The sequence below is a fragment of the Zingiber officinale genome, chromosome 3B, assembly GCF_018446385.1.
Source record: "Zingiber officinale cultivar Zhangliang chromosome 3B, Zo_v1.1, whole genome shotgun sequence".
NCBI lineage: Eukaryota > Viridiplantae > Streptophyta > Magnoliopsida > Zingiberales > Zingiberaceae > Zingiber > Zingiber officinale.
Window position 1 is genome coordinate 113141475 of NC_055991.1, and position 22040 is coordinate 113163514.

A 22040-nucleotide genomic window follows, 5' to 3' on the forward strand; every position below is an offset into this window, starting at 1 on the left:
ACTAATCAATTGGTTTATAAAAGCTAGGTGCAACTATAGAAAGTAAAACATAAAAACAGAAATAAGGGCTATGATAAAAGGGTGTTCTAGGAATTTTGATTTCTTTATAATATTATTCAATGTAAATGATCTACCAAATCTTATTCCTCAATTGTCCATCATTTGTAGAAGTTTGTTGATTCTCTCTTGCAATAGACAACCGGCTTAGGACTAAAATCTATATCTAAATGTGATCAATTAGGAATGATTCCTATGATGTCCTTACACGGGCTTGCCTGTCACGTGCGTCCCTCGGAAAATCAACATAAAAATTCATTACTTCTCAACCAAATCAAGATATAAAAGATTAACGCATACAAACTATCCTACCCTCTTGAATGACCTTATTTCACCCTCAAGATTATCCCTCAATCGTACTTACACGAGCATGTCTGTCACGTACGTCCCTCGAATAATTAAATGAGGAATTACCTCTACAAGATCGACAAGACACTCAAACATTCAATCAAGTATGGTAATTAAGACCCATCACATCCATCCACACAAGATCAAATAGATACAAAACAAGACAATATCATAGAAATAGGAAATTAGCAAATCCACAAGAGTTTACATCAAATCACATTACAAATACTTTCTCCATCCTAGAACAAAGAGATCTAATCCATAGAACAAGAAAAGAGATCCAAAGATAAGAAAATTACAAGCATCTTGATCCCAAACCCAAGAAGAGAAAGGGAAGAAAAACTTATCTGGTCTTCGGATTCAATCCTCGTTCCCGGAGTCGATTCGTTGAAGATCTGCCCTTAGATCACCGGAAAATCCCTCCAAGAAGGTGAGGAATCACCTAAATCTCGTCCTCTCCCAAAAGGGAGAGCTCCCCCTTTCAAATGAGGAAGAAACCCTTATATAGAGTTGGGGTTTGGGCACCACACGACCCCGAGACACGGCTATGTGAAGCTCACATCGCCTGGTCCATTCCCTTCACTGCCCAGGTGACACGGCCGTGTGATGCTCACACGGCCGTGGCATGCTCTGCCACTGCCCCCTTGCACGGCCGTGTAGATCTACACGGCCTGCTCTGCCTCTGGCTCTGAAACTCCTGCACGGCCGTGTCTGGGACACGGCCAAGGCTTTCTTGGCTTCTGGAAATGTTCCACGGCCGTGTAGATCTTCACGGCCGTGATCTGCTTGTCTTAAAAAATTTACACGGTTGTGTGATACTCACACGGTCATGTCCTTCCTCCTTCCTGCTGAGGCTGCATGGGTGAGTACCACCACACAGCCTGGACACTCCTTTATTCTGCCAGTGCTGCAGGGGTGAGGATCGCCACACGGCCTGGGCAACTCCCCATGATAGGGTCATGTGGCACTCAGGGATGGTACCTTCCTCCTTCGTTCAATTGTAGATTTTGCCTCGAACATCAATTCTTCTCCAAAATTGACTCCTGCATACAGAAAATGCACAAAAGCATATCTCCGAATAGAAAGAGTAAATATTCTAAAAGCAAAGCTAGAAGTACAAAAATACATAGATAAAGAATGCGCAAAATATGTGAATGTGCGTCAAAACATGCTAAATAAGTGTATACAATCTACGCACATCACATAACCATTTCTTCATCGTCGAGAGAGGATTCCGACTCATGTTCATCTCTCGTTGCCTTGAAGGTGATGTTGTACTTCGGCTCCTTTATACCTGCACATCTCGATTCATGCACTTCAAAAGTTGAAAATAATTCTTCTAAGGTAATAGATTCTAAGTCCTTAGAGATATAGAAGACATCTACTAGTGATGCATATTTTGTATTTATAGGGAAGGCATTAAAAGCGTACCTTAGCGAATCTTAGTTGCTTATCTTTTCTCCGAGATTCAAAAGTCCGGTGATGAACTCCTTAATCCTTGAGTGAAGTTGTCCAATCATTTCATCTTCTTCAAATCGTAGGTTGGTGAGCTGGTTGCTGTTAGATTATATATTTATTTGTTTATAGCTTTTAGGAAAATTTGGACTTTTTCCTTTTTTTATAGAATTTAGGGTTTCTTAACTTAACTATATAAGACCTTATACTTTATATCAATTTTAAGATTTAATAAGATGGTTAGTTTTTTCCTTCTCTTAATTTTTACATGGTATCAGAGCGGTTCTCCTTCTTTAACCTAATTTTTTCTACCGCCCCTTGTTATTCCTTCTTGTTGTCGCTGTCGTCTCCTACTGCTGCTATTGATTTCGACATCGACATCTATTTTCTGTCCTGCTGCTATTGATTTCAGCACTGACATCTATTTTTTGTCGATTTCGGCGCCAATATTATTTTCTACCGATTTCGATGCCGACACTATTTTCTATCGATTTCGGCACCAATATCCTGTGCTATCAATTTCGACGCCAAGGCTCTTTTCTACCGATTTCGATGCTGAAGTCCTAAGTTGCCGATTTCGATTCTTTGTGTGATCACGGGTCATACTGATATCAGTTTTTTACGGATTATACAAATGTGTATCCTTACAATTTAGTTATTCTAAGAATTATTCGTTCTGTCATCATGTCTGGTCGTGCAGATGCTTCATAGAAATCTAATTCATATATGTTTGAGCAATTTCAACAGTTCCTTGCTTTACAGCCCTCTGCCATGTCAGCTTCCTCTCATATAGGTTTGTCATCGTCTGATATTTCAGGTATATCTTCATCCTTGTGGATTTTGGACTCTGGTGCTTCCCATCATATGTCATCCAATTTGTCATCTTTTGTTTCTTTTTCTCCCAGTTCATCTATATCTATTGTGACTGCTGATGGTACTCCTATGTCATTAGTAGGTGTTGGTTTAATTGTTACATCTTCTTTATCTCTTGAGCTACGTGCATACTCTAATGCGGATTGGACTGATCGCAAATCTACCATTGGCTTCTGTATTTTTCTTGGTGATTCCCTCATTTCTTGGAAGAGAAAAAAGCAAGATGTTATTTCTAGATCTTCCATAGAAGCTGAGTATCGTGTCATGGCCTCAACTACTTGTGAGATAATTTGGTTGTGTTAGTTGCTTACAGATATGGGTGTCTCTCTTCATCAGCCTACTTTGTTATATTGTGATAATCAGAGTGTTATTCAAATTACACGCAATTTAGTTTTTCATGAGCGGACGAAACATATTGAAATTGATTGTCACATTACTTGTCACCATCTTTAGATTTACACCATCACATTGCCTTTTGTTCCTTCAAAGCTACAGATTGTTGATATATTTACGAAGGCACATTCCGCTTCACGTTTTCGTTTCTTATCTGACAAACTCTCAATGCTTCTAGCTGTAGCATCGTGAGTTTAAGGGGGGATGTTAGATTATATATTTATTTGTTTATAATTTTTAGGGAAATTTGGACTTTTTCCTTTTTTTTATAGAGTTTAGAGTTTCTTAACTTAACTATATAAGACCTTATACTTTATATCAATTTTAAAATTTAATAAGATGTTTAGTTTTTTTTCTCTTAACTTTTACAGTTGCAAAGTAGTCCCGTCTCAAAAATTGCTCATTTATGCTTCCACTCAGAGAAGCGGAAGTGGTTTAGGGAACCCTCCTCAGAGACAATTATGCTTCCACTCAGCTGACACATTATGCTCGTATATTCCTTCAACTGGCTCATTTATGACGTCAGTTACAAAAATAGTGTACACGAGTAGCGGAAGATTCCTCGAACCGGTTATATGCCTTCCAGGATACATATACTCCGCTGCTCAACAACTTCTAACATCCGACATTCTCTATCATCTCATGATTACAGAGGTTATGGAGCTGATATATAAATAGACCGATGGTAAAGTACACACACTTTGTTAGAGGATCTGCTAAGTTACAAAGTACGCACACTTTGTATCCTAGGAAACAGATGACCCTTGTAAGCCTCGAAGCACAGCCGGAGGTAGGCGAATCTGTTTCAAGGAAACTACGAATCGCAGGCCTCGGTCAACTTGCCCGGTCGGTCTCTTTGTTGTTGGGGTTGCAAGGTTGCAAATATAGTCCCATATTGGAAAAACATGGGAAAGATCATGGGTTTATAAGAGAAAAGATATCTCCATTGGCTTGAGGCCTTTTGGGGAGAGCCTAAGAGCAAAACCATGAGGGCTTAGGCCCAAAGTGGACAATATCATGTAATTGTGGAGATATCTAAATTCTTTTCGATCCTACAATTGGTATCAGAGCCCGGACTGCCAGAAGGTTTAACCGCCGACTGTGCAAAAGAGCTATGGTCTGATTGAACCATGTGAGTACAATATTAACCTCGAACAAAGAAAGTGGGGGCTCCTATGTTCGGATCAAGAGGACCAGACACCAGGCAGGAAGTCCTAGTTGCGGCTAGGCAAGGAAGTCCTAGTAGGTCGGGTGGACCGAGGGGCAGGAAGTCCTAGTAGGTCGGGTAGACCGAGGGGCAGGAAGACCTGGTGGGTCAAGGATCGGATGTGGGAAACCCATGGTCCTTTGTTTGAGGGGGGGATTGTTGGGGTTGCAAGGTTGCAAACATAGTCCCATATTGGAAAAACATGGGAAAGATCATGGGTTATAAGAGAAAAGATATCTCCATTGGCTTGAGGCCTTTTGGGGAGAGCCCAAGAGCAAAACCATGAGGGCTTAGGCCCAAAGTGGACAATATCATGTAATTGTGGAGATATCTAAATTCTTTTCGATCCTACATTTGTCAGACTGACAGACTTCTCTGCCCGCTCGGGATCTTCGCCCGGCCTGTCAGCTCGCCCGGTCGGTCAGTTTCTTTGACAGCCCGACCTGTCTGCTTCACTCGGCATGTCTGCTCGACCCGACCGACCTCTCTGACAGCCTAACCTGTCTGCTTCGACCGGCCTGTCTGCCGACCGGTTTGTCTGCTCGACTAGGCAGACCTATCTGACAGCCCGACCTGTCTGCTTCGACCGGTCTGTCTGCTCGACCCGGTCGACCTCTTTGACAGCCCGACCTGTCTACCGCCCTGTCTGTCTGCTCAACCCGACCGGCCTCTCTTGCTTGGCCTATCTGTCTAGTCTGACAGGCCTCTCCTGTTAGGCCTGTCTGCCTCGTCTGACCGATCTCTTTGCTCGGACGCTCTGCTCACTCAGTCACTCTGAGGTTGACACTTGGATAAAAACTAATCCCTGCTGGCAGCCTGAGATCATCTGCTCAGGTCAGCTCAACTGTAAGTTAAATTTAAATTTTGTGTAATTTTTTAAATTCAACTAAATCCCTTAAAAATCTCCGCCAACAGATTATTTGTATTCCAACACCAGCACCTAAGCCTTCATCATCTGGTGCTAGGGGATCAGAAACTGTGGAATCCAGGATGATGAAGTCTGCTTTTCCTTGTTCAATTTACAGCAGATGGCAGATAGTTAGAGATCAGTTGCGCAGATCATCATGATAAAGAGAAAGAATCATATCACAGAGCTCAGATCGCAAGATAGTGAAAGGGAAAGCTCACTTGCTTGAACGGGTTGAAAGGAGAATCGGGGTCCAGAGGGGACGGGATCCTCTGGACCCCTACCACTGCTCCTGAAAAAGGAGTCGTTGATTGGCGGGATCCTATAAATTCCACATGTATATCTCACCAATAAATGGAATGGTCCATCCTCTGGATCGTACTTTTGTGATCCAGAGGATCTACGTACCCTCGGTCCAGAGAGAGCTGATCACGCGGAGAACGATGACAACTAGGAGAGAATGGTGGGAACGAGCAGGCCGGGCCGGGCCGGGCTGGCCCGGACGATAGCGTTAAGAAGTAGATTAAATGTTGTAACTTAGCCCACTAAATCTTGTAATTACTGGCTTTACAAATATATTAGGGGATAAAGATGCAATTAACAATATTTATTTTAAAAAATAAAAATTAATTAGTGCATTATAAAATTTTATTTAATAATGCTTTAAAAATTTTAAAATTAATCTTGAATATTAAAATAGTTTTATAATATAATATTAATTGGTGAAAACAGTCAAGTTTGGATGAGTGAACGAAAAGCTGAAACACCAATCTAAAAAATATATTATTCTACTGTTAAAAATATGTCCTATCATATTAATTCAATTGAGTCAGAGTTAACAAATAATAATAAAACTTCAGCTTGATTTCAATTGGGTTAATTCTAATTCAAAGCCCATAAAATTTACCCTTTTCATAATGAAATTTATATTTGTCGTAAAACTTTATTTTGAACAACTGAAAGTTTATAATATTCATATCAAAGTTTTATAATATGATAAATTAATTTCTATATATTATTTTTAAAATAATTTTTTATATAAAAAATTAATTTTAAAAAAATATTTAAAACCTATATTGAATGCACTCTTTTTTGAAACCAAATAAATTAAACTAGATCATTAATCTTTAGATGGCTTCACATGTAGTCGATATGACGTTTTTCTTCTTGACTAGTTCATATGTTTGATTCCTCCTGTCCCCATTTCTATGCAAGAGGTTGCGTATGCATTGCTATATGCATTTTAACACTAAAATTGAATTATTAGATGGTCTTTTATAATAAAAAAATCGTATGAGGCATTTTGAAAATATTATTAAACCTTACTCCTTGGGTTTATTTGGATAAATCTCGTAATTATTATTGTTCTTAATTATTATTTTAATCGTTAATGAGGTAGGCCTAAGGTCGCCGACGTTACCGGGGGGATCATACGGTCTTTGGCCGACGATGTTGCCGGGGGGATTGTAGTCGCAGATGATGAAGATGGCTCCGCTGTTGCAGGTCACGCGCGCGCACCCGATCGCCGTCGACGACTGCCACACCACCTGAGTGTAGTGCCCGCACACCTGCCCGGCGGCGCAGCTGTTGCTGTCGTAGTCGTAGTACTGCTGCTCGCCCACCCACAAGCCCACAGCATCCGCCGCCGTCCAGTTAGTGCCCGACCCCCAGAAGAGGTTCTCGCCGTAGGGCCCGCCGGAGTGCACCAGCTGGCAGTCGCCGATCCGCTGCTCCGCGTAGCTCTGCGCGTACGCCGCCACCGTGTCGTCCCACGACACCGGCCCCACCCCCACCGCAGAGCGCGCCGAGTCGTGGGCGTCTATGAAGTCCTGCGGCGAGTTCTGAGCAAGGGTGGTGCTGGTGGCGGCCGCAACGGCGGCGGCGCAGATCAAAGGCAGCATTAAGAACCTCATGATTAGTATAATCTTATTCTACTGATGAAGGGTATAAACTGAGTTCCTTGGTATTTTATAGATTCTTAGAAATGTAGAAAATTCAAAATTTGGGATGGTACGTGGAAATCACGGAAAAGCCGAGGAGGTTGACTGCCTTCAGAGTCAACAGTCAAATAAAAGATATTTATTGTGGGATCTTCTGGTCCATCCAGACTAATATGAGTCCCCTAGCGTGCTTCATCCTCCTGCACACGTCCCTTGAGGCCGTGATCACGGAGAGGGTATTGCAACTCTAGCTATAATTAAGGAAAATTGAGTGGGAAGGGGGCCTGGAAGTCTCAATCATATCACTTAATTGGTTCCTTCCATAACCACTTGGCATTGTTAGCGAAATTGGACTAGAAAATTAAGTGTCATTAATCACCTCAAGTAGTTTAAATGTTGTAATTAACTTGCCCACTAAAATCTTGTATATACTGGCTGCACAAATATATTAGTAAATATAGAAGCAATTAACAATATTTATTTTAAAAATAATTCAAAATTAATTAATGACAAAGTAGCACAACTTGAGAAAGAGCAGCGGGCTGGCCGAACCGAGCAATGTTATAAATTAGATAGATTAAATGTTGTCACTTAGACCATGCACTAAAATCTTTTAGTTATCGGTTTCACAAATATATTAGGAGATATGGAGGCAAGTAAGGGAAAATGTATCAAATTAATAAAATTGTCCCCCACACTACTCTATTTTCTTAACACTTTGCCAAAACTTTACTTAATTCATTTTAAGGTGATGATAATCATCTTGTCAAATTGCTAATTAGATTTTGTGATTTCTAGAATTGGTACAAACGTCAAGTATATAACACGCACAAAGACGGCTAACAATAAGATAAAATAGAACAGATAACAGAAGAATAAGAACATGTAAAAAGATCAACAATCTTACGGAAACAATAGCTTCTGACAATAGCTTCTGACCTTTAATATTATTTATTAATAATATTTTTCAAAAAAATCATATTTGTTAACATTGTTGGTGCAATCATTCTCGAATCAAAGTTGACCAATTTAACTAAACTCAAGTTGCCATGAGTTTGAGTTTTGATATTTGACAATATATAAGAGAGAAGTTAAGAAGATCAAGAAAGAACCAAATACTTGACTGAGAAAGCCCTAACTGAAGGTTAGATTACGGGAAGTCATAACTAAAGGCTAAGCAACTAGAGGTCCTAATTGAAAATTAGGCAACGAAAAGTTCTAACAGAGGGTTAAACAACAACAAAAATCCTAGCGGGACTAGGCAATGAAAACTTAGTTGGGAACTCGACAGTGGAAGTCCTAGCTGGGCTAGGTAAGGAAAAAAATCTAAGTGAATCAAAAGTTGATCGGACACTTAGTGATCAGAAATCTAACAGGAGTTGGCACATGATGGAAAGTCTAAGTAAGTCAGGGTTTACCAAACACTTGGTGAACAAGCCCTAACAAGTCAAGGTTGACCAAATACTAAGCAACAAAAAATCCCAACGAGTCACAAATAACTCTAGGGTTGAGCAAAGGAATCCTAAACTCGGGTTGGGTTAAGGGTTGAACAATCAATTAGGGTAATCGATTAGGCCCAAAGTAATCAATTCGAGTAATTGATTAGGAGGTCATTGCGTGATTACAGAAGCTGTCAAAATCAATTGGGATCAATTCCGGCAAAGCCAATCGATTAGGGCAATCGATTAAGCTGTGTTTCTCTCGAGAACAGAAAGTCTTGAATCGATTGGAACAATTGATTAGGGCAATATCAATCAATTAGGCTGTGTTTTTCTCGTGAATAAAAGACCTTGAATTGATTGGGATAATCAATTAAGGCAAATGCCAATCGATTAGGCAGTATTTTTACAAAAATATATAGAAGAAAATTTTTGAATTGATTGGGGCAATTAATTAGAAGCTACTGCATCGATTGATATGACTCATCAATCGATTAGATGGAAAAAGAGCTATTCAGTAGGTTTTTTGGTATTGGCTCGACTTATTGACAAGGGATTTCATCAACGTCTTGGTGTTGATTTCATGATTGATTCAGCTATGTTAGTAAACCAGTAAGAAATGGGATTGATCTTAGTTTGGCTGTGAATCAGATGTGGTGTATTCGCTAATTTGATGTAAACAATGTATTTCTTAATGGTCATCTTGCAGAGGAGGTTTATATGGCGCAACCTTTAGGTATGCGTAGTGCTGAGTATCCGGATCATGTGTGTGGTTTGCATAAGGCGCTTTATGGATTGAAGCATGCTCCGCGCGCCTGGTATATATTTAGAGCTTCGCGCTTTCTTGGTCTCTCTTGACTTTATCGCATCCCGAGCTGACACCTCCTTATTTGTTTATTCTCGAGATGATACTGTTATCTATTTCCTTGCATATGTTGATGATCTAATCATTACAGGGAGTGATGTTTCTTCTGTTGACGTCATAGTATGTAAACTTCATGCAAAATTTATGATTAAGGATCTTGGGGTTCTTTCTCTCTTCTGCGATATTGAAGTTCGCCTAACCTCAAATGGTTTTCTCTTATCTCAGCAAAAGTATGTCACTGATCTTCTCTCCAAACACAACATGCTTGATTCCAAGCCGGTCTCTACTCCTATTGATGCTGGTTCTCATTTTACTTTGCATGATGGGTCTTTATCTTTTGATACGACTAAGTTCCTGTTGATGCGGTTAGCACTAATGGTCTAACTCAAGTTTTGATGAATGACAAAGTAGGTTAAGTTAGTTTCATATTGATCTAACACTTTGATGAAGTGTGTAGGAGAAGTCTAGCTAGGTCAATGGGTCGACCTGATAGCTGGCATAAAGTCCAGACGGGTCGACGGGCTGACTTGACGTCTGGCACGAAATCCAGCTACGTCGACGAGCTGACCTGATAGCTTGCACAAAGTCCAGACGGGTCGAAGGGCTGACCGAACATCTGGCAGATAAGTTGAGGTAAGTCACTGGAAGAGAGTGACTGTGAGGACGCGTTCCCGGGAAGGAAACATTAGGCGTCGATCCAACTTAGATCCATTTCGGAAATCTAGGTTGAGATCGTGACTAGATTCCGGTCTCGAGGAGACGGAATCTAATTACTACTTGTATTACTCTTATAACTTAACAATGCTAACACTTTGTTTTGCAGGATAGTTTTGCATTTTACCTCGGACTAATATTTTTTACAGATTGCTGAAAAAACAAAGGTTCGGGCACCCGGAAGGGATCGGAGTGCCCGGAATACAAATTCTATCCCCGACACAAGGCGCCACGTGGAGCACTCTAGTTGGACGGGTTACGTCACACTCCAGGCACCCGGAAGGGATCCGACCGCCCGGAGACTCCTATATAAGTAGGATGCACCCTGGAGCAAAGAACAACTAAGAACAAGATCTTTCAACGCTTGCTCGTCTGTGTTGTGCTCTTGCGACGCTACGAGGCTTCTCTGACAAGTGCTGTTTTTATGCTCCTTATTATTGTCAGTATTGTTTATTTATTAGCATTCCTGTAATTTAAACTGTGTAATCATCTTTTCAAATTGCTAGTAAACTACCCAACGAAAGCACTCAACGAGTGCGGGCCTTTGAGTACGAGTCGACAAAGGTTCCGAACCAAGTAAAATGACTCTTGTTTGCATTGATCATTTTATTCTTCTGCTGTGCACTCGACTCGAGTTTTTACGATATTTTTTAATCGCTATTCACCCCCCTCTAGCGAATTCACGATCCAACAAGTGGTATCAGAGCTTGGACTGCCAGAAGGTTTAACCGCCGACTGTGCACAAGAGCTATGATCTGATTGAGCCATGTGAGTACAATATTGACCTCGAACAAAGAAAGTGGGGGCTCCTATGTTCGGATCAAGAGGACTAGACACCAAGCAAAAAGTCCTAGTTGCGGCTAGGCAAGGAAGTCTTAGTAGGTTGGGTGGACCGAGGGACAGGAAGACCTGGTGGGTCAAGGATCGAACGTGGGAAGCCTGTGGTCCTTTATTTGGGAGGAGATTGTTGTGGTTGCAAGGTTTCAAAAATAGTCCCACATTGAAAACACATGGGAAAGATCATGAGTTTATAAGATAAAAGATATCTCCATTGACATGAGGCCTTTTGGGAGAGCCCAAGAGCAAAACTATGAGGGCTTAGGCCCAAAGTGGACAAGTGGTTGGAGGCTTACAACATCTCCGAATGACTCGTCCTGATATTTCCTTTGCAGTCAACAAGCTTTCACAGTTTATGCATGCTCCTTCAGAGACGCATTGGGGTGCTGTGAAGCGTCTACTTCTATATCTCAATAGTACTAGGGATCTTGACATTCATCTTCTTACGGATACACCTTTTACTTTTTATGGTTTCTCCGATACAAACTAGGCAGGAGATCCAGATGATCGGTGTTCTACGGGTACATTTATTATTTTTCTAGGTGCTAATCCGGTTTCCTGAAAATCTACCAAATAGCGCACGGTTGCACGCTCTTCGACTGAGGCTGAATATCATGTCAATTCCTCTGCAGCAACTGAGATCCAATGGATTAAGTCACTTTTGATAGATCTGCTTCTTCCAGTTACCACGTCTGCTGTGTTTTTTACTGATAATTTGGGTGTCACGTATCTTTCAGCTAATCCTATTTTTCACTCTCAGATGAAGCATCTGCTATTGACTATCACTTTGTTTGTGATCTGGTATAGGCCTCCGAACTACGAGTTACTCATATTCCTGCTGAGGATCAATTAGCTAATGTACTTATAAAGTCGCTTTCTCGACCTCGGTTGTTTGCTATTTGCAGCAAGATTAGTGTCATTTCTGGGACACAATCTTGAGAGGCATATTAGAAAATAATTATTATAAGTAAATAGTTATTTGTTTCCTAGTTATTAGGGAATAATTATTTTTAAAAAATAGTTACTTATTTCCTAATTATTAGAAAATAATTATTATTAGGAAATACTTATTATTGTCTTAATTTATGTATTTTTCTATTTTCACTTATAATGATATTTATATATAGCATATACTATTATTAACAATATGTGTGAATTCTAACGTCAATAGCATCAACTTCAATAGAAAGCCCTGGGACTATGAACCGATGCAATCTAACAAACCAATGCAATTGTACACCACCATTTAGTTACTTCCCAATATCATGGAACAGGATTGCATTGGGACAGAAAACCATCAATCAAAACACTTTTTTTTCATCATATCAGAAAACAACTCAAATCAAGCTAGGAAAAATTAGTCTGGAATATTAAAATAATTTTATATATAATATGATATTCTGATGATCTCATGGCAGTGGAAAACGAAACTTGAGTGGCAGTTGTAAGGATGCTGCAATTGTGTAGAATGTAGATTCCTGAACCAGCACCTAAGCCTTCTTCATCTGGTGCGAGGGGATCACATACTGTGGAATCCAGGATGATGAACTCTGCTTATCCCTCCCTGTTTAATTTGCAGCAGATGGCAGATAGTTCTTTAATTTGCAGCAGATGGCAGATAGTTAGAGATAGTAGTGCAGATCATAATGATAAAGAGAAAGGGCATCAGATCACAGAGCTCAGATCGCAAGATAGTGAAAGGGAAAGCTCACTTGCCTGAATGGGTTGAATGGAGAACCACGGTCCAGAGGGGACGGGATCCTCTAGACCCCTACCTTTGGTCCGCTCTTGGAAAAAGAGTTGCTCATTGGTGGGATTCTATAAATTTCACCTGTATATCTCACCAATAAATGGAATGATCCATCTTCTGGACCGCACTTTTAGGATCCAGAAGATCTACCCTCGATCTAGAGAGAGCTGATCACACGGAGAACGGCTGCAACTAGGGGAGAATGGCGGGCCGGGAATGAGCGGGTCGGCCCAGGCAATAGCGTTAAGAAGTAGATTAAATGTTGTAACTTAGCCCACTAAATCTTGTAATTACTGGCTTTACAAATATATTAGGGGATATAGAAGCAATTAACAATATTTATTTTAAAAAATAAAAATTAATTAATGCATTATAAAATTTTATTTAATAATCATTTAAAAATTTTAAAATTAATCTTGAATATTAAAATAATTTTATAATATAATATTAATTGGTGAAAACAGTCATTTTGGATGAGTAAACGAATAGCTGAAACACCAATCTAAAAAATATATTATTTTACTGTTAAAAATATTTCCTATCATATTAATTCAATTGAGTCAGAGTTAACAAATAATGATAAAACTTCAGCTTGATTTCATTTGGGTTAATTATAATTCAAAGCCCATAAAATTTACCCTTTTAATAATGAAATTTATATTTGTCGTAAAACTTTATTTTGAACAACTGAAAGTTTATAATATTCATATCAAAGTTTTATAATATGATAAATTAATTTCTATATATTATTTTTAAAATAATTTTTTATATAAAAAATTAATTTTAAAAAAGTATTTAAAAGCTATATTGAATGCACTTTTTTTTTAAACCAAATAAATTAAACTAGATTATTAATATGGCTTCACATGTAGTCGATATGACTTTTTTCTTCTTGATTAGTTCACATGTTTGATTCCTCCTGTCCCTATTTCTATGCAAGAGGTTGTGTATGCATTTGCTCTATGCATTTTAACACTAAAATTGAATTATTAGAGGGTCTTTTATAATAAAATCTTATGAGGCATTTTGAAAATATTATTAAACCTTACTCATTGGGGGTATTTGAGATCAGATTCTCTAGTCCATATTTTGTGAATCGAGAGATGATCCATAATGTAATTATGATCGAATCATGACTATGATTTGATCGTAATTAGTCGTTATCCTTCTCTGAGTTCATCTTCCCATCCAAGTTTTGGGATGGGTTGAGTGGCTAGAGGCCGCCCTCACTCAGCGCTTGGCCATCCGCCCATCGCCGGCTACCTTCGAGCAGCCTCTGGCCTCCCATCCTAACCTAAATTATAACATGAATAGGAAGGTTAATTTATGGAGGAATCATAATTAATTACGGTCAAATCATAATCATAATCTGATCCTAATTATATTATGGACCATCCTTGATTCATAATAAGTAGACAAGAGAATCCTTGATAAGGGTATTTGGATAAATCTCATATTTATTATTATTCTTAATTATTATTTTAATCATTAATGAGGTAGGCCTAAGGTCGCCAACGTTATCGAGGGAATCACATGGTCTTTGGCCAATCAAGTTGCGCCGAGGGGGCATCAGTCCCCCTCCCACCGCCACATGCACCGAGTTGCGAGTGTTCAGGAAGTCTTGTGGTGAGTTATGAGCAAGGGTGGTCGTGGTGGCAGTCGCAATGGCAGCGGCATAGATCAAAGGTAGCATTACGAACCTCATGATTAATATAATCTATTTTTGATAAATTCAATTAATCTTATTTACTAATCTTGAGATGACTCACGGTAAACGGTTAAAAAACCTTAGTATTTTTTTATTGCACATCCTATTTAAAAAAAATAAAAATTTTCATAATTAAAAGCTAAATATTTGAATGACAATTTAAATATCATCAGAGACCATCTTATTATACTGACACCAAGGGTGTAAACTGAGTTCATTGGTATTTTATAGATTCTTAGAAATGTAGAAAATTTGGGATGGTGCGTGCAAAACACGGAAAAGCCGAGGAGGTTGACTCAAGAGACGACTTCAGGGTCAACAGTCAAATAAAAAATATCTATTGTGGTATCTTCTGGGCCATCCAGACGAACTAGCACATCTGAGATGACATCCAAATGGCCCTTATATGATCCCAAGGTTGCCATTGTTTACTTTTTCACTGTCTTCCGCAGCCCTTTCTGACTTTCTTGTACAAATATAATATTTTATGTGAAACCTTGAGTTAGAACAAATTGGCTAGCCAAATGTCCTCAACCATTCTTTGCCATATTCCCACTCTAATCGGGTCGGTTCAACAATAGTTCAATACGCTGAAGTCCGACATGATTCAATCCTTCCACAACTTTAGCTCGACGTTCTTGCTTCGCTTTTTAGCTCCACGTTCTTGCTTCGCTTTGTTAGCTAGTGACAATAAGTATTAGAATTTGACCTTCAGTACTCTATATCCAATCTGAAGCAATAAGGGCAGGAGTCGTTGAAGGATTACATCTAGTGGTTCACTTAGGCTGCTTTGGAGGTATCTCTGCCTCGCACGAGGTGCTTACTAGTGCTTTCTCCTAAGCCTTATGAGAGGGAGACGTCTTTCAATCCCTCCTAAAGCGGCTCCCAATTACGTATGATGATCTATTGGAATGGTGAAAAGTACATTAAAACAGAGCAATCTCAACTATTTAAGAAGGACGATAAGACAATCACTCGACTCATGTAGAAAGTAGAATGCAGAGCCCAATATGAGTCCCCTAGCGAGCTTCATCCTCCTGCACACGTCCCTTGAGGCCGTGATCACAGAGAGGGTATTGCAACTCTAGCTATAATTAAGGAAAATTGAGTGGGAAGGGGGCCTGGAAGTCTCAATCATATCACTTAATTGGTTCCTTCCATAACCACTTGGCATTGTTAGAAATTGGACTAGAAAATTAAGTGTCATTAATCACCTCAAGTAGTTTAAATGTTGTAATTAATTAACTTGCCCACTAAAATCTTGTATATACTGGCTGCACAAATATATTGGTAGATATAGAAGCAATTAACAATTTTTATTTTAAAAATAATTCAAAATTAATTAATGACAAAGTAGCACAACTTGAGAAAGAGCAGCGGGCTGGGCCGAACCGAGCAATGCTATAAATTAGATAGATTAAATGTTGTCACTTAGACCATGCACTAAAATCTTTTAGTTATCGGTTTCACAAATATATTAGGAGATATGGAGGCAAGTAAGGGAAAATGTATCAAATTAATAAAATTGTCCCCCACACTACTCTATTTTCTTAACACTTTGCCAAAACTTTACTTAATTCATTTTAAGGTGATGCTAATCATCTTGTCAAATCGCTAATTAGATTTTGTGATTTGTAGAATTGGTGCAAACGTCAAGTATATAACACGTACAAAGACGGCTAACAATAAGATAAAATAGAATAGATAACAGAAGAATAAGAACATGTAAAAAAGATCAACAATCTTATGGAAATAATAGCTTCTGACAATATATATATGAATTTTATATATCTGTTAATAATTAGACATATACCAATACCTTTAATATTATTTATTAATAATATTTTTCAAAAAAAATCATATTCGTTAACATTGTTGGTGCAATTGTTCTCGAATCAAAGTTGACCAATTTAACTAAATTCAAATTAGCTTATATAAGAGAGAAGTTAAGTAGGTCAAGAAAGAACTAGATACTTGACTGGGAAAGTGTTAGACACAAACAATCTAATGTCGGAGATTTATGGATACTTAATTGAATTTAAAACTTACACAGAATTTAAATTCAACTTACAGTCAAAATAACCTGAGCAGATAATCTTAGGTTGCCAGAAGGAGTTGGTTTCCGTAACGCAGCAGAGCTGAATGATAGGGCAGGTCTGCAGAGCGGTAGAGCAGGTCTGCAGAGCGGCAGACCAGAGCGGAAGACTAAGTCTGCAGAGAGGAAAAGCAGGTCTGCAGAGCGGCAGACCAGAGCGGAAGACCAAGGCAGATCTACAGAGCAGCAGACCAAAGCGGCAGGGCAGGTCTGTAGAGCGGCAGGGCATAGCAGAGCAGCAGACCAATGCTGCAGTGCGGAAGACCAGAGTGACAGAGCAGCAGACCAGCGTTGCAGTGTGGAAGACCAGAGTGGCAGAGCAGGTCTGCAGAGCGGCAAGGCAGAGCGGCAAGGCAGAGCAGCAGACCAGCGCTGTAGTGTGGAAGACCAGAGTGGCAGAGCAGGTCTGCAGAGCAGCAGACTAGCGCTGTAGTGTGGAAGACCAAAGTGGCAGAGCAGGTCTGCAGAGCGGCAGACCAGAGCAGCAGAACAAATCTACAGAGCGGCAGACCAGAACAGCAAACAGATCTGCAGAGCGGCAGACCAGAGCAACAGGTCTGCATAAAGGAAGACCAGGTCTGCAGAGCAGAATGACCAGGTCTGTTTGAGCAAGTCTGCAGAAAGGAAGACCAGGTCTGCAGAGTAGAATGACCAGGTCTGTTTGAGCAGGTCTGCAGAATGGATGACCAAGTCTGCAGAACAAAATGACCAGGTCTGTAGAATGGAAGACAGAGAGGTAGAGCAGACCAGACAGTAAGGTCGGGCGAAAATTCCGACCGGGCAAGCTGACCGAGGCATGCGAGTAGTAGTTTCCTTGAAACAGATTCGTCCACCTCCGACTGTGCTTCAAGGTTTACTCGGGTCGTCTGTTTCCCAGGATACAACGATCGACCGTGAACGCCACCAAGTACTGGTGGTCACGGCGAACTGAGTGACACCCGAATGCTATCACGGGCACTCCAGTGAGCAGGAATTGCGCACAGAGGAGGCGAATAAGGCGGAGAGCCTCTGCTTGCTTCACTGTGTTCTCTTCTTAACCTTTTGTCTGTGGTCGCAGTCTCCTTATATAGGAGCTCAAGACCAAAGGACAGCATTAATGATCAACTAATGATCATTACTCAACGCCAGCGTTTCACTTGGCCATTTTGATTCTGGATTAATCTTTCTTTAATGCATCCGTTACACAAGCAGCAAAAAGATTTGTGGCAAAATGTTGGTTGTTCCGGTTGGGCAAATTTAGCCCCAACCGGTCCGGCATTCGTGTGCGCAGGTCATGCTCGAGTCAACTTGGTTCAGTGCAATCCGGGCTTTGGATTTGCACCCCCCTGCGCACCCACGCATGAGAGAGAGTCTCTCCCCATGCATTTGTTTACATTCTCAATGTATGTGAATCAATATAAACCAACAAACTTGCCTTGAAACTTCCAATGTAGGACTAAAGTCTCATTCACAATGGAACTTCTTCTCTTCCACCTCTTCTCCATTCACACTTATTCAACAAAAAGTTCCACCTAAAAGTTAGATAATGAGAAGTCTTAACTAAATGTTAGGCAACATGAAGTCATAATTAGAAATTAGGCAACAAAAAGTCCTAACAGTGGGTTAGACAATAAAAAAAAAAACTAAAGAGTGAATTTAGACAGTAGAAGTCCTAACGGGAGTAAGTAGTGAAAACCTAGTTGGGAACTCGACAGTGGAAGTCTTAGCTAGGCTAGGTAAGAAAAAAAAGTCTAAGTTGGTTAAAAGTGTTGGAGTGTATACTAAAAGCCTAGCTTTTGGTATAAACATTTATCTAGAAATAAGAATCACATTGGTCGAATGTCTACATTTATGATAAATATAGTTGTTCAATTAATTTATATTGTAGATGACATGGTGTGTGGTGTCACACACAGAAGATCATGTTATCAGTAGCTTATAAATTATAAACAGTAGCTCACGACCATGATGGAAAGGAACAAACCATTGTAGGTCGTAGTGTAATTAGGTATTAGTTTATCTTGACTATATAATTACACTAGTACACTCAGAGTGTATTGAGTAGGACCATTTGAGGTCGTTTCTTTTATACTGACTTTATAAAGAAACAAAGACCTCGGTTATTATGGAAGTGTGTGCTCTTAATCGTAATGTAATAACAAGCACATATATTTGATATTTATTTCTTTAATTTATCAATGGGTGAGATTTAGTTCGTTGAATCAATAAACCCGATAAGTTGGGAAATGGTATCACTTATAGTGTGTGTTGTTGATTATAGAAGGAAACTGTGTCCTAGAGATACTAGGTTGATAATGTCCTCAAGAGGAGCTCATAAAGATTGTCATGTTAAACCCTGCAGGTGGACTTAGTCCGACATGATAATAAGGTTGAGTGGTACTACTCTTGGACTTAGATATTAATTAAATGAGTTGTCAGTAACTCACTTAATTAGTGGACATTTGATATCTTAAACACAGGGAGACTAACACACTCATAATAAGAAGGAGCCCAAAAATGTAATTTGGGATTGGTGCGGTAGTTCAATGATAATTCTCTAGTGGAATGAATTATCATTGATAAAATTAAGTTGTGTGTTCGGGGCGAACACGGGATGCTTAATTTTATCGGGAGACCAAAACCAATTCCTCCTCTCGGTCCCTATCGTAGCCTCTTATTTGTATAAGTTTAATACCCACCTATACCCACTTTCTATACCCACTAATAAGGGGTCGGCCAAGCTAGCTTGGGAACCAAGCTAGGGCCGGCCTAGGTATATTATTGGGTGGCCGGTCCTAGCTTGAACCCAAGCTAGTGGGGCCGGCCAAATTAAATTAAAAAGGGGATTTTAATTTTAGTTTTTATTATGTGGAAAAAATAATTTTTTAAAGAGAATTAAAATTAAAATATCTCTCTTGTAAAAGATCTACAAAAGATTAAAGAAAGAGATTAGATCTCTTTCCTTATTTGTAGATTGATGAGTTATTTTATTTTCTCTTTAAAAATTATCCACATGTTGATAAAATTAAAATTATAGAAATTTCCTTTATCAACCATGAAGAGATTTTTAAAGAGAAATTTTATTTTTAAAATTTCCGGAAACAAATTAGGAAGTTTTAATTTGTTGATTAAAACTTGTCTAATTTATTTCCTCTAGAAGTGGCCGGCCATTAGAGATTAAATTGGGAAATTTTATTTAATTTTTCTCAATTAAATCATGTCAAGGAAATTAAGGAAATTTTATTGTAATTAAATTTCCTAATTTGCCTAGGCCAAGGAATATAAAAGAAGGGGTGAGGGTGCCTTCACAAGACACAACATCTATTATTCCTCTCCTTTTTTTGGTGTGGCTGGCCAACCTCTCCCTCTCTTCCTCTTGTGGTGGCCGAACCCTACCCTTCTATTGAGCTCTTGTGGTGGCGGATACTACTCGGAGAAGAAGAAGAAGAAGGAGAGAAAGCTAGCATCTCTTGGAGCTTGGTTAGTATTTTGTTTTTCTTCCTTGGTGAAGCTTCCTCTTTGTTGGCCGAACCTAGCAAGGAGGAGAAGAAGGTGATTGGTGATTTCTCGTCTCGAAAGATCGTTGCCCACACAACGTCCGAGGTTAGAAGAGGAATACGGTAGAAGATCAAGAGGTTTTTCTACAAGGTATAACTAGTAAATTTTATTTCCGCATCATGCTAGTTATTTATGGAAATAATACCAAATACAAGAGGCTTACGTTCTAGAATTTCGAATATGTTTTTTCGAAGTTGTGTTCTTTTGTTTCTTTCTTTTCCTTGTGATTTGATTGTTCTCTTTGGTTAACCTAAAGTTATTTTAGGAAATTAAATATTAGCTTTCTATTAAAGGTTTTGTCTAGTCGGTGGTGGTTGCTCCCATATCCAAGAAGGTCATGTGCCTCGCCATGTCAGTACTGGGAACCTTTTATGGAAATTAATATTTAATGGAATTAATAACTTAAGGAGACTTGGGTCGAACGTGTTAAGTTCCGCAGGAGATCCAAGTCAAAACCTAAAAGAACAAATAGATTAAGTTTTGGATCAAACGTGTTAAGTTCCGCAGGCGATCCAAAATTTAATTTAAAAGAACACATGGTAGCTAGGAAAAGGTTCAGACCTTTGTACAAAATTTTTGTACAGTGGAACCTATAGGTTTTCCGAGTAGCAACCAACAATTGGTATCAGAGCTAGGGTTTTGCCTCTGTGTATTTGGTATTAGTTTAATTATGCACATGTCATACATAATTTAGGCAGGTTAATAGTAGGATGTGCTAACTTTGTGGATGCAGGATCCAACTATTATGACTTTTAGTTATTATGTGTGTGATTGGACCCTTGGACATGTCAAGGGCATTTATCTGTGTGTGCATGATTGTATTAAAATACAGCAGGAGCTGTATTTAGTTTTATTAGGATTTTATTTTTGATCTAGATACATGTACATTCCTTTTATGGAATATAGGATCAAAATGTAAAATTCTATGTATGTCGCGGATCGAATCTTGCAAAGCGTGGAACCTTCTAAGGACCAGAGGCGCAGCGGAACTAGTAGCAAGATGGATGCGACAGCTAGACCCGGTGGCGGTGGCCAAATATGGCAGCAGCTTGGGATGACAACACACGGAGGACAACTAGAGATAAAAGTCATAATAGTTGAAAATTAGATTTTCTATTTATTGCTTTTATATTGTGCTGTGTGTGCATGTTAGTATACATGACTAGTAGGCTAGCATAGTTAAAATTCCTCGTTTATAAATAACTAAGTGGGAGAGGGATTTTTAAATAAATCCCATGGTCTCCATTACTGGTTTGTAAGTGATGCAAACAAGCTTGCGCATTGGCTCTGAGTGCCTTCCTCCATAACGGATGAGCTTGTTTGTGGATCACTAGAACAGACTTCCATTTTGGATGACTATAGGAAGTTAATTAAGAGCGTGTGATCTTCCCCAACGGAAGGGCATAATCTTATTAATGGACTTAGTGTCAAGTAATGGTATACACTTAGACACATCTAATAGTATCCTCCCATCGGAGTCACTGCTATTATTTGTGTGACCAAATGAAACCAACTATTAATTTGTCATAAAACTAGGTTGACAAGATAATAAAATTAAAGGGTTAAAACCCTCTTATAAATGATTGATTTTGTATCGTCCACACTAACGTGGCATACAAAATTAACGGTGTTTGAGATAATTTTATTTGTCATAAAGATACGTTGACAAGATAGTTAATGGGTAAAACCCTCCTTTTACAAATGTTGAATTTGTATACGTCCACACTAACGTGGCATGCAAAATTCACGGTGTTTGAGGTGTTGGTGAATTTAAATAATATTGTTTGAGGAATCAATATTTTATTTTAAATTCAAAGAGTTTTGACCAAATATTTGATCAAAGACAGATCAACTATTAATTTTATTCGTCATAAAGTAAAGTTGACGAGATAATAAAATTAATGAATAAAATCTC

The 22040-nt window shown here is 39.1% G+C and overlaps 1 protein-coding gene across 1 annotated transcript; it reads right to left on the bottom strand.

Moving 5' to 3' along the window:
* Positions 1–5401: 5401 nt before the first annotated feature.
* On the bottom strand, positions 5402–7179 carry LOC121967315 (pathogenesis-related protein 1-like). The gene has a single exon (XM_042517456.1). The coding sequence runs from the start codon at positions 7151–7153 to the stop codon at positions 6563–6565; it is 591 nt and encodes a 196-aa protein (XP_042373390.1). The 5' UTR covers positions 7154–7179; the 3' UTR covers positions 5402–6562.
* Between the last annotated feature and the right edge of the window lie 14861 nt (positions 7180–22040).